General features: G+C 40.0%; 1 protein-coding gene across 1 annotated transcript in view; it reads left to right on the forward strand.

Annotated features, from left to right (window-relative positions):
• The window catches only part of LOC107188207, a 32,447-nt gene extending 15,562 nt beyond the window's left edge, over positions 1-16,885 (forward strand). The window contains exons 2-9 of the mRNA XM_015576462.1: positions 978-1,209; positions 1,589-1,703; positions 4,657-4,882; positions 4,964-5,121; positions 5,758-5,974; positions 6,176-6,329; positions 6,966-7,771; positions 16,818-16,885. Of these exons, the coding sequence (XP_015431948.1) occupies positions 978-1,209; positions 1,589-1,703; positions 4,657-4,882; positions 4,964-5,121; positions 5,758-5,974; positions 6,176-6,329; positions 6,966-7,771; positions 16,818-16,885 (1,976 nt within the window). The remainder of the gene's footprint in view (positions 1-977; positions 1,210-1,588; positions 1,704-4,656; positions 4,883-4,963; positions 5,122-5,757; positions 5,975-6,175; positions 6,330-6,965; positions 7,772-16,817) is intronic.
• Positions 16,886-17,048: the final 163 nt, after the last annotated feature.

The following is a 17,048-nucleotide window of genomic DNA, read 5'->3' on the forward strand; positions in this document are numbered from 1 at the left end:
TGAGACCGTCGAAGACGTTCAATTATGGAACTGATAGGGAGAACTTTCGAAAAAATTATACCTCCTACGTTTGTTTTTTATAGTCGCATAATCGGGGCTTAATCAGACCGCGTGCGCCTCCCAGTTCATGTATAAATTCAAGCACACCATTTCGCGGGGTTTTCATTTATGTACATTCGAAGTGCCCTTAATCGCGTTTCTAAATTTTCGACACAACACCAAAGACGTGTTTTATCTCTATCCTGATCTTTATCTTTTCACATCGAGTAACTTCACGCTTGACGCCCCCGACAACGACTGTATTTATGTTTTCTAATCGTATTATTAAACTGCGGGACCGTCGAGTGCCTAAGGCCTTATTTCCACTTACGACTAGCCAGTGCCTATAGTATTTACGAAATTTTTTAATTCTACGACGATATATCTATCTTTACGTATCAATACTTCTGTGTTTAAATAAATTAAAATCACTTATGCAACTGTTTGTTTTCTTCTTCTGAGAGTTCTTCGCCATCAAATGTCATAAATATTTCTTCCCATGCAGACTCCCTTTTATTCCAGTTAGCTTACTCTAAACATTCTATGTTTCATATTGATGGATGATTTCTATTTCCTGAACGAAATGCTCGAAGTTCAATGAACGTTTGGAAGAAGAAAAGCAACAGTTTCATAAGTGATTTTAATTTATTTAAACACAGAAGTATAGATACTTAAACACTATAATACTATAATACTGCGTGAAAGAAATTTTGTTGCGTCATTTAGTATTGCACGCGACTAGTCGCAAGTGGAAATAAGGCCTATGGAATAAGAGCCGTGTTGTGAACGGATTCATGGATTCCACCAGCGAAAGTTACTCGACGTATTACTCCACTGACCCAAAACGTTCACGAGAGTGGAGGACACATTGGGTGGGTCCTAGGCCGAGTAAACCAGTTTCCAAAATCGCGGCTGACTGTCCCCGAAATGTGTTACAGCCGGCAATGAGCAACACGACAAGGACAGTCTGAACGAAACCGGAAGCACGACGGGTTGCACTGTGGAGGGTGCGCCTGGCGGCAGCGCCCCCATACGGGGTGACAGACACACCGAGTCCGAGACCGTCGCCGCTGACACCACAAGATCGTCTGGTCCGTCGAGATCCTTGATCTCCAGGCTGCTTTCCAGGGCGCGATCGTCGAACGATCTGCTGGATCACTCCGAACCCTTGTAAGATCATTACAGACACAGTAATATTTTCTTATTTAATTTAATAGTTATTACTAGACTGGGACAATAATCTTATAGGGAGAAATGCTTCAGAGCCTCATAAATTCGTGTTTTGCACAATCAGATATGAAATTCAGTTTTTCACCATTGTTCTGACTAAATATTATAAGGCTTTGAGTTAACGATGATTGTTATTTTTCTGTTTTGCTGCTTTCAATAGAGACTTCCGGTCTTTTCCAACCCAGTAGTGTCTTTATCTTTTCAAACGTAGAACAATCTTCCAGTTCTTTCTTCTTTGATGAAAGCTGTTTTTGGTAATTGTTCGTAAGTAATAAAACTACCGACGACACGAAGGACATCTTTTTGTTGTTTGTTACAGTTCTCAATTATGGATTGTCCTGTCGAACGTCTACGGCCAGCTGGTCATGGTGTTGATGATCGCTCTTTGCCTGGCGGAAGTTATGGACACGCCTGTACCCCTTCTCAGCTTGCAAGTAAGTGAATTAATGAAAACTTAACCCCACAAAATATACATATATCACTACTGCTGTACAGTATGTATATTATTTCTCATAGAAAGTGAAGCAACTTTCCAATTTCATGTATTTTAATTAATTTTATGATTTACTACCTTTTCGAGATAATCGATTTAAAACTTTCGAAAGTAGCTTTACCACCTCAGCACGAATTTCCCGCGATAAAAAGAAACAAATAATGAATATTTTCATGCACTCCATCTGCACGCAAAATTTCGAATTTTACGATTTTCGAATAGTCTTGCGCACATTCACGTGTGATTTTAACGTTTTAAAATAAACTTCACCATTCCCACAATTTCCTGATTGGTGCAACATTTCTGTAGCTGTTCTTCTCTAACTACGATTCGTTGGGTTCAAGCTTATATAAAGATTATCAGGATTCTCAACATCTCACACATTCTTCCATATACATATATCGTTATAAATGTACATTCTTATATCTTCAATGAAACGGTACATGATACCGTGTCAGAGGTCGAAGTTCCTAAAAAAAAATCAAAGAGCTGGTCGTTTGATAACCTTGCGTACACGGCACTGCAAAAACGTGTCGAGCATTGAAATCACCAAGCCAGGCGTCCTTACTAATGCCGCGTTCTCAATTTTATTACGCGGAACCTGGCCACCATTATCGGCCGTGAATTTCTCATCCCAGTTTACGGTTTATTCCCTTGCACGAGTTAACATTTCAGGCTTCCCCCGGCTAAAAGCTTAAGTATACATATCCATGAAATTCTTTAAAACGTCGTCGTCATCTGGCCACATCGTTCGAGTCCCTGTCGGACGGCACTAAAAGGCTAATCGTGCGCGAATCCTTTAAGCAAAAAGAAATGTTTCGATGTGTATACTTAAACTCATAAAGCGTAGAATATTACGGCAAACGGGGACGTCCCGTAAAATCGTGATCCTGAACGAACGATTCTCACTGAGCGATATTTCATTCAGTAATCTAGAGACGTGAACCGTGTTCCCTTAATCATTTGGCGGCAACGGGCTTTAATGTATGTACAACTATATTATAGTCGGCGAACGAATGGCTCTTCGGTATTCACGACGCGTGTGCACCTGCGCTCGAATGCAAAACTCCGTTGAGTTTTTCATTTCAGTTCAAAGAGTTTACGATCTATGATTTTTCTGACACCAGGTACCGTTGCACAGCCCAAGGTGTGTGCCATAATTGCCTTCGAATGGTCTTTAAGCATTCTGCTGTCCGAAGAAGCTTAAAAAACGGAATTCTCGTTGACACCTGTTTGATCTTCTTAATGTCCTTCTTGAACTTATCCTCTGTTTATCCACGATTGGTCCATTAAGGACTGACCATTAAGGTCATACAGACTTGGTTGATATCTTGTTGAAAGACCAAATGACACCCAGAAGATCCTACGAGCAGAAACTTGACAAATTTCATCCTACGAACATATTTGCTCAATTACAATTACCCAGATGTCCTCGATTGTACTTGTTAAAAATGGATCCATCTGTCACAAATGAGGATATGTCTATTATTATACCTTCGAATACAAGGATGTATAGAGGGCTGTCGTGATCAATTCGAAATAATGGCGGCAAACAGCTGGCATTCTACCTGTATTCGGATCGAACGGAACACACAATTACGCTCGATTCACCGTGGCCATTTTTCACGTAAATTATGGATCAGTCTGAATCGAGATGCCGACGGGTTACGGTAACCGTAGCTCCGCGGTGGATTGAATTCACGATTCCTGTGCACCGCCTGGGCTGGGGATCATCAAGCGCACTTCAGAGCACGATGAACCCGTCAGGCCTTACGTTTCCGTGGACCTTATGCTGGGTTGGAGGGATTATAGGAGTACTGGATCGTGGTTTAGCGGTTAATAGAGTCGTCTACCCTGGATCATAAGGCAGAATTACGAGCTATCCTATAATCTCAAGTCTTACCTCGATAATTTTCGTTTTCATCACTCATAAGATGTTATGATCTTAGAACGATGAGGTACACTTTAATAGGATGTAATTTAATTTACATTCTGTTTTCTTCTGTTTTATGAATTATTACACGAATTACGAAAGTCAACATGTTTGATACTTGATCGTTTAACTACAGACCATTCAAAGAATTTGAATTTTTCTGTTACTGTCACAACTTGGCGGAGAATTTTAGATGCTATACGGTTTGAGTATCTTCGATTGTGAGTAAATTGCAGATTGTTATTAAATGTACATTAGTTATTAAAAGTATTACAAAGTAGTCGTTGTCGGACTATTCATCTTTGGGTTGAGTTGTTTTGTAGTTAAGGGTTAACATGTGTACTATAGATATCTTCCTGGGTTTTTGATGAGCTCAGACTATCATTCTGGGATTAACTTTGTAGACTCTGGTAGCAACGACAGATAGTATGAGCTTCATTGGTTTTATTAAATTTCTTGGAAAAATACAAGATGAATAAGATATTATAGTGCATTAAAATTAACATCTTATACCCTGTACCCTTAAATACTTTAACCCTTCAACACCTAAACACTTAAATCGTTATTTCAAAATCACGAGACTGATGTATACGTTGTATCTTGTTACCTTGAAAAATTCTCTTTTGAATTCTTTAACGCCCAAACACCTGTTTCGGGGGAAAAAATTATTTTTCTGTAAAAAAATCATTCGTCTGTATTTTCACGACAAAACCCCTCAAAATATGATTTTCTAGATGTTACGTATACACTAGGGGTTAAAGAGTTAAGTAAGTTTCTTTCTATGAAACGCGAATGATTTTCCACAAGCAAGCTAACAACTGTTGTCAGAAAAAATTGAAGAAATTATAACAATTGCTAAGTTTCATGCTATTCCAAATCAATTCAGCGATACAGATCGAACCAGTTTCCTGAGACATCCTGTACGGTCTATCAGTATTCCAGAATGCTACCATATTTACAGGGTGTCTTCCTGATGTATCTGTACGTGGGGAGCATAGCGGTGATCATCAGCATCTATATATGGGTGTTGGTGGACAGTTGCGGAAGCCTCGGTAGCGGTGCCAGCGGTGTCGACGACGCGGAACTCGGTGGAACGTCTTTGACCAGGTTCGGATCCTTGAAACGTGCGCACATCTCACGTTCCAGAACAGCACCGACCAGTTTCTACATTAGGGTCGGAGCACTGCGTGAGTTACCCTAAGCGAATTCTACTCAGTTACTCGAGACCAGAAAGAAACAGTCAAAGAAATCGTCTATGCTATCGACAGTCTTCGGCCTGGCGACTCTCGTCTTCAATGGATTGGAAATGGCGATGCACTCGATGATGCAGGGCGCGGAGTGTCTCAGCGACGTCGTCTTCGTCCATCCGGTTCTTCATGGTTTATTCACGTTTCTGCAGATGCACTTTCTTTTTGTCAATTCGCAGGTGAATGGACTCTTCGAATCCTAGTAATTGTTCTATTACACGTAGGTTAGAAGTCCCAATTACTGCAACCTCAAGATTGTAGGGTAATTTTGCTTAATCATTTTACGTGTTGTTTAACCTGAAGATCATCTCAGTGTGGAATAGAATATCATTTAATATCTGTTGTATTATAAAAACATATTTTTATACATTAAATACAAAGAATTAATTAATAATTAATTAAAATCTGCGAGAAATCCTACTGTCCCTATAACTGTCATCTCAAAAATTAAAGTAACTTTCATTTGTTGAAATAATTTATTTGGACAGTAAAATGACGACTCTTTTTTTTTAGTATGATTTTGCTATCACTTATTACTTACGTAGTCGCGTTTTTTATGCTCAAATTGCACCTTCATTTTTCAATATTAATTTTTAAATACCAAGTACTAACGAGTACATGTAATTCTTTGTTTTTTTTTTTAAATATAAATCAAAGCCCCAATTTAATAATAAAATTTTGTCCACACTACTTTCTATACGTTAAATAAAGAATGTGGCAATATTAGGGACACTGACAGTAATTGGGACATTTACCCTAGTGTGTTTGTTACTTGCTTTCTTTTCCGCATTTCAAGCGAATAATTTTGTAAACAGGTTCTGGTAGAGAGGTTTGGTCTAGCAGCAAGGTTTGGGTTTATTCATCTGGCCGCCACCAACATTGCAGTGTGGATTCGAATGGTAATTTGGGATTCCGCGCAGGAGTGGACGTATTTTGTTCATTTGGCGCAACGAGGGCTGCACAATGCCGCTTCTCCGTTGAATCTTCGGGGATTTCCGGAGTCTCTGATAAGACACGCTAGAGACTTAATAGGTTCGTTCTTAACTGCCCGAATGAATTAAAAGATTAATTAGCTGTAGGTCACTGAAGAAACAGTAAAATTGGAGGAACTGAAGCTTTTTAATGAAACAGTAAACTATCTTCTCCATGTGGAAGTGACCTTAAATAGTCAATTGAATTTCCCTCTTTCCTCTTTATTCAGCAAGAACACCTCAAATGTACATCGCCTTTCAGATCATTCTCCGCCGGGGAAAAACGCCTACCGACCGATTTCAGACGAGCAAATCTCTCAAGTGATTGCTCTACAAGAATGCCTGAACACGAACACTCTGGGCCAGTTGTGGACATCAAGCATGCCATTCCTTTATCCATTTATCGTGCAATTCAGGTGCCTATCGAAAAGATCATTCATCATTATATTGGGTTGGTAAAGAAGTCCTATCAGAAAATTAGACTATTAATTTCTTCATGGAATTTGGACACTACATTCGATCTTTATTGGAACTTAGAATTAGCTTTAATCGATAATATAGTCACCTTCTGTATTAACAACTTTCTTGTCTCTGTTCTGATGTCGTCGATGCTTGTGAACGTTTTTTTTGCATAAACGGTGGTTTAGATGCCAGAACATTCAGAAATCAGGCAAATACTGGCAAATAATTTCTGATGGATCTCTTTCAACACGTGTCTCGTGTTGGGTCACGAGGGCTCCTGCCGCCGGCACGTGCTGTCTTTATCATTGGTGTTATCGATAAAGGATATCCAAAGTAGCATCTAACCTGGGATAGCAGTAGGAAAAATTTTCAAAAAATCCACTGTTCTGAAACTATTTCTGATTGACACAGTATTTCAACTGCCTCTTTATATACCCCTGAAGGGTAGTGTGAAGAACCTTCCAGAAGTTTCCCCCGACCACTAGTTCCCATATCCTGCCAAAAAATAATGAGTTCTTGAAAATTTTCTGACGGGACTTGTTTTTACCAATATTATACAAGACTTGGTTATCAACTTCAGACCGTTTCAGCTTGATCGCCGCCGCAGTCACATTCGTCATGGGCCAGAACGTGGGTCGCAATCGATTGTCGCACAAGCAGAAGTTCTACAGCAGCAAGGATCTAACGAGTCACACTAAAGTGGGCTGTGACGGGTCCAGCAAAGGGCTGTTCCTCGGTATATTGTGCATGGTGGCCGGAATAGTGGTGATCTTGATATTCCTCGTAGTTAGAGAGGATGAACACTTCCCATCGAACACTTTGTCTTGGTTGACCTGTAGTACCCTGATCAGTATTCTAGTTCTGAGCAGCTTAATGACAGCGAGTGGCCTGCTCCAAGTTCGTCAGATGTCCGTGGTGACCAGAGCTCCAGCCGCCTTGGACAGTTTATTGTCAAACGTCGCTTTATTCGGTGTCCAGCTGTACTCCGTGTTCACGATAGTGGTCACCGCGTGTTCTCTGGCCATACTGGAGGGTCAGTCCGATGAAACTCGAGCAAGACACATTATGCTACTCACAGCCTCCGTTTTACAAGTGATACAGTGCTTCGCTCAGAGCACCTTGATCGCTGAGGCCTCGAAACGCTCCTGCATAACTCGCTTCCAATTGATAGCGAAACCGGCCCGCCAAGTGATCACGTTCTTGTTGTTCAGCAACTCTGTCCTGTGGGCGTTCGACACTGTTATAACGCAAAACTGGATCTCCCAGGAGTTACAACTACGATTCTTCGGGGTACTCGCGTGGGGCGTTCTGTCCAGGATCGGGCTTCCATTGTTAATCTTCTACCGGTTTCACAGCTGCGTGTTGCTGTTGGAGGCGTGGAACAAGTGTTATAGATTCAACTCTATCTAAACTCTGTCCCACAATGGAGTAACTTTAAGCTCGGACGAGTATTCGACCGATCTGCGCAGCTTCCATACTGTCTAACCGATTCGGACGATTGCTCGTAGTTTAATAACTCTGCCGGGCTTCTACCAATTAACGGTATAACCCAAGCTCATGACATCATATACGTCAACGAAAATTGTGCTTAAGTGGGGGTTCAGACATTGCAACGCCTTCTTAGATTGATCCTATGAGTGAAACGAGGTTATTCTTACGTGGGACAGAGTACATTCGAGTAGATCGTAAGGGTTCGCGTATTTTTCAGTCAAATATACTGATAAATTCTCCGACTAGCGCGTAAAGTAACGAATTCTCTTTATAGACTGCAATCGAGGTCGCATCACTCTTACCGTCGCAGACAGGTGAGGATCAACTTGCGACAGGACACCGACTGGTCCTCAATGATTCAGAGAACCCCAAAGACATTCCGTCCGAGCTCGTTGATAATGGACTCGGTGCGTTTCGTTCCTTTCGTGGACAAACGGCTCTACTTCGATCCGAATTCGTTGATTCATGTCGCGACACCAGCGCTGCATTCGCAGAGCCTGGAGCACGGGTTGTCCTCGCCGAGAAGGAAACCGCAACGACATCACCACCATCATCATCACCGTCATCGTCGACATCATCATCATAGGAAACATCGTCGTGTGGTCAGTGATCCGGGTACGAGAAACTGGAATCCCGTTAACGACGAAGTGAAACGACACCGTAGGATGTTCAGCTTCGATATGGGTGTCAGTGGACTCAGGCGGGACGCCTCGATGCTCGAGGTGTCGATCGCCAAGAACGACGGCAATGAAGAAGTTATGTCTCCTGACGACGCTAATACATCGACATTCAGAAAAGTGCCATGGCATCCGAACTTGCACATGCTCAAAATCAGAAGAACGTAGCACGTCAACACCCCTGGATCGCTAGATTCAGACAGGGAGCGTGAATTTTATACGTGAAGTACGGTAACACTCGGATAGTTGACCTGGTATCCATTCGATTTTTATACGGCTTTGTTTGAATTACATTTTGTCGCAGAACATCTTCAGTTTCACTATGCAGAATTGCCTCGGTTTGTGTAAATTACGAGTAATTTAAATTGGACAGTTTTTCGCATTATAGTGAACATACATGAAATGTCATTCGTGTGGGTTGTGTTGTAGTTAAACGGGGCCAAGAGGAGGGACAATTATCCGTGACTTTCTGTACGATACACGTGAATTCAATTGTTCACTCGAGGTCACTATTACCTGGTAACACGGTCGTATACACAGGTCTGGGAACTCCCGTGGTGGGGGTGATCTTGTAAGGAAGAACAAAAGTTTCCTGAATTTTCTTCTCTAATTGTACGTATATTATATTTTAAAAGCAAGAATAGGTGCATGTGCCCTGATGCGCCACGGGGAATATATACGACTGCGACTAAACCCATTGACCTAGGAATTTGAAGACGGAGAGCAAGGTCCCATTCCTAGGTACATGACTGAACCATAACACCGTAATGCCCTCGCTTCGTGACAAAGTTCGAAAATACACATGGCGTCTTTAAAGGATCACCCCCATCACGGGAGTTTCCGGACCTGTATATTCGACCGTGCTGGTAAGAAAGTGTACAGTCTCTTAGAGACCTTGAACGGTCAATTGAATTCGTGTCTACTAGAAGAAGTTTGTTATTCGTCTCATTGTGTTTCTCATGCTCGTTGCTCGTGAGTCAATTACAGTGGGACGCTGTTTATTTATATACATTGTGTGTTAAAAGTGAACAACAATTTTTCAACGACGTGTTATTTATCTAACTTTGTTGTGTATCAAAGCGAATAACGAATTATCCTTAAGAGTGCAGTACCTTGCGATTTCGCGTGCAATATTATCGTTTGTAAGGACCCTACGGGTAAGAATCTATTTATTTTTCCGCGAGTGGCCTAGTACGGGGATACTACGTCACTAGAAGCCATCGGAGGTCTCGTGTGCCCTTCGGAACCGTGAAATTCTCCTCATGTTTTTTGGAGTTCACATGTATGTGATCACAATCATATTTGTATATATATTTGTTACAATCGCTCTGGTAAATAAGAATTTCGAGTATTTATACAGAACTGTATTTATTGAACTCACGGTATATCGCATGGCAGTTTATGTTTCAACAGGCACATATCTCGAAGCACTATAGGTTTCGCTTAATGCTCAAATCACACTCTCCGTTTTTCACGTGTTATAAGAAAATGTGCTTTATGGTAATACCTTTATTTGAATATTTTTTAAAGGATACAATGAACAGAACATTAAAAGGTAAAGCTAAGTAAGTCGAATTAAAATGATTTGTAAATCTTTTCGATAGGCTTACAAATTTCATGAAAACTGTGGGCTTAGTGAACATCATGACTGTTAACTATGTTTTGACAAAAAAAAACATTCTCTTTCCTCTTCTCCGTAGATATATATATACAATAAAGATCCTTTGTGTTTTTAACGACCAACGAAAATCTATTGGTACAGTTCACACTAATAACTAACTTTGCACATAGACGCCTTGTGAACATTGAGAAATCATTTAAAGAATCTAACATGCCACATTATATCGTGAACGTAATCGTTTCCGGTGAGCGTATCAAGTCGAGCAACGTGAACAAAATAATCCCACGAAACGCTTAACAATTAGATTAGACATATATATGTGTGTGTGTGTGTAGAAAGTGTAAGGTTAAGTAATAAAAAAAAAGAAAACAATGACAAACACCTCGTTGACAAACGAACGCCTTATCACATAGTGCAATTATCAAAAGTACGTTCAATAGTTATAATAACAAAATGAAAAAAAGAAAGAAAATGCTGTGGAAACAAACTCTTACTATCACTTACCCGATTTAATATCGTACAATAAACAATAAAAAGTAAAAAAAAAAATGGAAAGTCTAAGGAAAAAATAAAAAATAAGCACGATTCCTTCTTTTCCATGCTAGTGAACAATCTATTTGCAACTGAATCCAAGCTGGAACATAGTACAATTGTTTGCCCGACTGAAGGTTATATTAAATGATTAGTTAGGAATCACAAGTGGACGTTGCTTATTAACAAGTATCGATATACTATATATTTAAAATATCATCGTTTCGAGTACTTTACCACAGTATTGTAATGACACGTCTTTCCCGTAACATTGAAATTGATCCTTTCCAAAATATGTGGGCTTATTTGGAATTAAAAAATAGTTACTAGATTCCAGCCATCGATTAGTTCTTTTCAACAGAGGGGACTGTGTTCAGTATATGAAGGGACCAGGAAGGCCGTGTGGATTGTAAAAGGGTAAAAGTAGAAGGAGTTTCGACTCTCGTTTAATCGAGGCCAACATCGTCATTCACTTTTGCATTCGGGGGGTTCGACGGTGCCCCTTCTGGATTCGGGAACCCGGGCATGCCACCCATCATACCAGGAAAACCACCTGGCATCCCACCGGCTCCTCCAAACTTTGAGGCCATCTTGTTGATGAACGCCATTATCTTTGGATTGCTCTGGTACTTCAGAATGTTGGTAGGGTCCGTGGAGATTTCTTTGAAAGCCTCGGTCACCTCCGGGTCCTAAACATTTGAAATCATTCTATAAAGTCTAATTCCAAAACCCTAACGTTGCAGTTCACTTGTTATCTTGTTCTCTAAACACAACTGTACTCTAAACTTATTGAGGTCTTTTAAAATTCTAACAAAAGGATCATCTTCAATATGTGTTGATAAATCCTTAATACGATGGCAGTTTTACGCAAATTAATAAGGATTACATATAAATAGAATAAGCTATGAATAACTTAGTATCTAAATAACTTCTCTACACCAACAAGTAGTAGAAGTATTTGAACTTAAGAATATCTTTCTACTTTCTTCTTCTGAAACCAAGATGTCCTTTTACGTATAATCCTGCAACTGTAGCAAAGACAGATTAAGGGACTTAAGATTTTATAACCACGCGTTGGCTACCAATCGCAGCGCGTAGCCAACGTTACCGCGGTTTGTCGTTAATATCTCGTTAACAAAGCCTCGGATAACATTTTTGTTAAGGAAAAACTTGTTTCAAATCGCCTCACGAGTGTCCCATTTCAGGGACCTGCAATATTTTTGTTACGCCCTATATACTATTCAACCATTTGTAACGACGTGATCGTCAATTGAACAGTCGACTTACGTTGAATGCTTGGCAAACTTCAGGATCCTTGAGGAATTGGAAAAAATCGCCCATGCCAGAAGTCTCTGGGCCCGTGTCGGTCTGGGAGGTGCGGGTGTTCTCCTCGTGTGCTTTCGCGCTCTCCCGCGCTTTTTTCACACGCTCCTGCCGTTCACGCTCCAACTTTTCTTGCATCTTTCGCTCTTTCTTCCTGTTGTGCTCCTCGATCTTCCGGGCCTGAAAATGAAGATGGTAGAATCTATTAATTAATGTAAATTTGCAAGCTATGTTTAAATGTGTCAGACATCTTGCAAGGTCAGTCATTACCCTAATTACAGTAGATGAAAATTGATTTGTACTTTAGGGTACTTCCCTTGAAGTTCTAAACTACCCTGTTTGTACTGAACCGTTTCTTGTGTTCTTTCTTTTCTTATTTTATTCGTTCATTTCTTCTGATCTATTAGGTGGAGGTACTAATACGTACTTCACTATAATTTGTCAAATTCAATACATATTTTCGATGAGATCAGAGACCTATGCTGTTTCAGTGATATTTGCCCTCGTTCTAGATTGTTCGCCATCATTTGGAAATAAGAAAAGGGTAGAAAGTTGTATCAAATTTGAAGTGTTATCGGTTTATAAAAATGAAATAATGGATTATTTATTGATACACTTAATTAGTAGTATTATAGTCCAATCATCATTGTCGATTACAAACAATTTACAGTAATTTCGTGAAGCATAGGTATTTCCAAAGTACAGTGGAAATTACAGATTGTATTTAACATCTTCGACCTGGAATAGAACTATTCTTGAATGCTTCGATATATTCTGTAATGCTGAAAAAACTTCTAAAAGTATTTGCCACAGAGATCAGTGTGCATTCCGAATGATACCGATATTGTAGAATACAGTTAATATTGCCAATAGGAAGTATTCACTGTAAAAGGAGCAACTCGTTGTACATACTTAGGAACCTATCCAAATTCTAAATCATAATGAGACGACACAGGTCTGTCCGAGATACATTGTGACCTCATACAATTACGGGCTTATTATAGACCGCGATGCAGCCAATTCGGCCAGTAAACTTCGCTCGTACAATCGACATTTTTCCCAGCTTTTAACTAATTCCGACATCATCGGTTATCAACGACTGCCAATAGCGGTCGTAGCGAATCGAATGTCCGTCATCGACGACCCACGCGCGCCAGTCAACATGTTAAATAAACCTAACTAACCACAGATCATTGCATTCGTTTAGAAAACTCATGAAACGTACCATGTGGAATAATTGTACTTCGAAACGACAGCAAATTTTATTTTTTTTTTCTTTCAAATTTTTAACTTTCAATTCTTATTCTTCAAATTTCATTTTTCCCCAGCGTACAAATCTATGTAACAGGCTAACGATCAGTAGTACGTTAACGAATCCGGATATTATAGTTGAAAATGTGCAAAAGTTGCTAGGCTGAACCCTTTCGACACGACCGATTATTAAAACAAGCAAATGATTAAATATTGACTTTTACAATTCCTTGTTTTATATTCACAACAATTTTCGCGCCGCTGGTTAGAAATGTTCATTTATTTAATGTTGTTTATTCACTGGTGAAATCTGTATTTTTTCTTCTTAATTTAATTAATTACATTCTTGCAATTTTTCAAATTGAAATCACATTACAGTAATGTCTCGATGAGTGCGACGAACTCGGGTCCGCTTCGGAGCATCCGTGGCAAGACGGAACAGTGTTCAGCCCCTCATAAATTTGTTTTTTTTTTTTGCACGAAGCCGAGCCTCTGCTTAGCTTCTGTTTATTCTGTTTTGATTGGTTTCAGAAGAGGACCTCTCAATGATGGGAATAATGCCATTGTTAGGGTCGCATTCATCGAGGAATCACTGTACAATGTAGATCTTAAAAAAATCTAATTTTCGCGTGCCGAATATTTATTAATATTATTATCATTTGAAATTCGACTGTAATAGTTACAAAATCTATCAAGTGTTCATTCATTGGTGCGTTTACCCTAACCTCTAGAAATAATTTAAGGTGAAGGTGTTGTATCGTATCGCTCTTAGACTTCCTACAGGAGCATTTCGTGGCCAAAATCGTCATATCGAACAGGTCAGGTAAAAATACGTTAATTGTGGCGGATAAGAGGATGCACAGATAAGAAGAAAGTGCATGAAGGAAGACGGGAGAGAGCGAAACGCGCCGCGAGAACTTTTGCACGGAGGGAGCACCACCTTATACGGCGGCGACCCGGGCTTCTAAATATAAAGGCGCCCGTCGTCCCGACGCTCCTCTGCGTCCGAGCGGGCAACGTATTTCGCCGCGAATCTCTTCTCTTGGGCTGCGCCCGCCGTTCCCAGGCCCTGTATTCCATCGTTCGCGACAACAGACCAGCTGGAATTTCGCGGATATTACGTTACCAACGTTCCAACACCCCCTTACAGCCAGTACAGACGATACGGTTTTTTGACCGATTCGGTAATTTTGCCGAATAAATAATAAAGCAGTATTCATACGATTCCGTACCTTCACTGAAAATCCAACTGTCACGGTTATGCTTATTTTCTTTGTACGTACGAATACTGTTTTCGGCTACTACTGTATCGTCTGAACTGGCTGTTAGGTTCTGTAATATCCGGTACGCGCCGTTCGACTTCCGGTTCGAGAATGACGAATATCCGCCGCGTCTGGATCGTACGTGGAACCAATATGGCGATCATGTTTAGCTGATACCCTCGCGGAATTGGAGAATTAGGATTTTTTAAAATTAAAACTGAACCCCTTTCGGCTTTTTTTTAATTTAAATTTGAAATGTAAGGAGTTCATAGCAGAGATCGAGAGGTGAATTGGAATGAATTGAGACGAGAATGAAGTTTATGCTAATTCACAGTTTCAGACATTGGTATCTAAAAATTAAAGTGGGAAAGAATTTTCAGTTTTACACCAAGGCTCTACTACGTCAATAATAACACAGTATTAAACTTCATTAAAATCTTCATTTTAATATAAATGCATAAACATGCGCAGTCTATTCATAACCTGAATAAGATCTATTACTTATTCTGTTAATTTCTTGAGCCTTTACGTTTGTGGGTGAATCGAGAAACTGTTGGGCATTGTGTAGAATATGATCTATACAGTAAATGATTGTGGTTCATAGAGGAAATGGAGCAAGATGAATAGGAGTTACGTGAAATAGTTTAGTGTAGAACTTCTCTGTTATGCAGAAAATTTCTACCTGAGCCGTTCATTCTATAAAGTATACATGTTATGAATAGATTATGAATTTATAAAACTGAATATATAAAACTGAACAAAATAGAGACTTTCGTAATATTTACTAAATGTATTAATTTCTTTCCATTGTAATAGAACCACTGATAAAGAAGGTCAGTTTCTCCTTATGTCTGGTATTCCAAAATTTATCTACAAAAATTTGAATCTGCATAAACATCCGTAGTCTAGTAATGATTATAACCGTCTATACATATATGTATAGATTCGACTTTTGGTTTTCATCCCCAATGGACAGGGACAAAATGTCCCAAGTCTGCAAGCGAAAAAACATTGTGCACAAGACGAGAAATATTAAGTAACAGACCTTGAAGTTCATTTATACCAGTTCTCTCTTCAGGGTCTTATTTAATCGAGTCATACATTGCACACGTTTGTAATACATTTCTTCTGCATCTTACTCTTAGTGAACAAGAAAAAGTAAATTTCCCGAAGTCCCGTCCCCGAACGCGTGAAATGTAAATTCCTTCCGATTCCCAAGACGACCTTGTCCCCATATCACGCATGTATTTCGGGACACGAATAAATGTGCTCCCCATTAGCTAATGCGTGATCAACGAATTTTCTCTCAACAATTTATACCTATCATCGCGAAATTAACTAACAGTCGAGTCTGTGAGAGGATCCGCAATAATTCCGTGATTATTTATATATTTCCGAAACGTGTCTAATTTCGTAACTTCTTCGTATTTCCGGGTTCGGTGCGTCGTTCAAAAAACACAGAGCGGACAAAACGAAAAAACAGTCGATGACAGAGCTTCGTTATAAGTCAGACGTAAAAAAAAAAAAAAAGAGTGGAGAACGACGTTGGAAAAACGAGGTTGAGAATGACGCGCGTCAGAGGCTGGGTCGAAACGTGTGCAGGATCTCCGACGCGAGAGAGACCCGCTAGTCAATGTCTCTGCGGTCTGTCGGCCAGGTAGACCCTGCAAAACCCGAGAAAACCGGGCCGCCGAGTGGGTATTTTTAAAACTCCGTGTCTACGGGCCAGTATCTTCGGATCGTAGAAGATAAAAGATTCGGTGATTCAGTGGGCCGCGTCAAGCTCCCGAATCCAAAATATACAAATCACTTGTTGCCCCCAATAGGGCGAAAAATATACGGTTCGAACAGCATCGGACGGAAATTTGACGGTCATATTCAAGTACAAGGTGAAAGCACGTCTTCGGGTTAGAGAGAATGCTCTGAAATGATCAAGTAGAGAAGAACCTTAGGACGTTTAGATCTTCTAATTTAGAGAATTTTTAGATTAGGATATATAGGAATACTCTGTCAAGGTTTTGTATCAAACATTCATTTATTTTAAACATTCTCTCGGATTCTGAAAGGTTCAAGTGAAGCCTCTAAAACAGTCTGTCTCCCAAGATTTTTTGGTTCATGCCCTACCTCAAACCTCGAAGATCTCAACGCTCTGCTAGTATAATAGTAAATCAAGCTCTGGACAAGTTTAACATTAATAACAACTTGAAATAAAAAAGGCACATCAGTAAAACTGATGAGGTGACGAATGTCAATTATTTACTAATTGCCAGAAGCCTAGAATATATCCTCTCCATAGCACACATCCTCTACTCTTTATGAACAATTACTGGGTACAACAACGACCAAAATTGTAACAATCATCTAGGGATTATAACGTTCTCCAAACTCAAACTTAACCCAGACCAAAAATGGAACAACTTCCCAGGGATTTCTGTCCTCCAAACTACCAAACAGAGAATCCCCTCAGGTTCCCAAGAACTCTACGTCTCTCCTCAAAGAAGGCAATCTTCGCCCAGC

Source organism: Dufourea novaeangliae, unplaced genomic scaffold (assembly GCF_001272555.1).
Source record: "Dufourea novaeangliae isolate 0120121106 unplaced genomic scaffold, ASM127255v1 scaffold118, whole genome shotgun sequence".
Classification (NCBI taxonomy): Eukaryota; Metazoa; Arthropoda; class Insecta; order Hymenoptera; family Halictidae; genus Dufourea; species Dufourea novaeangliae.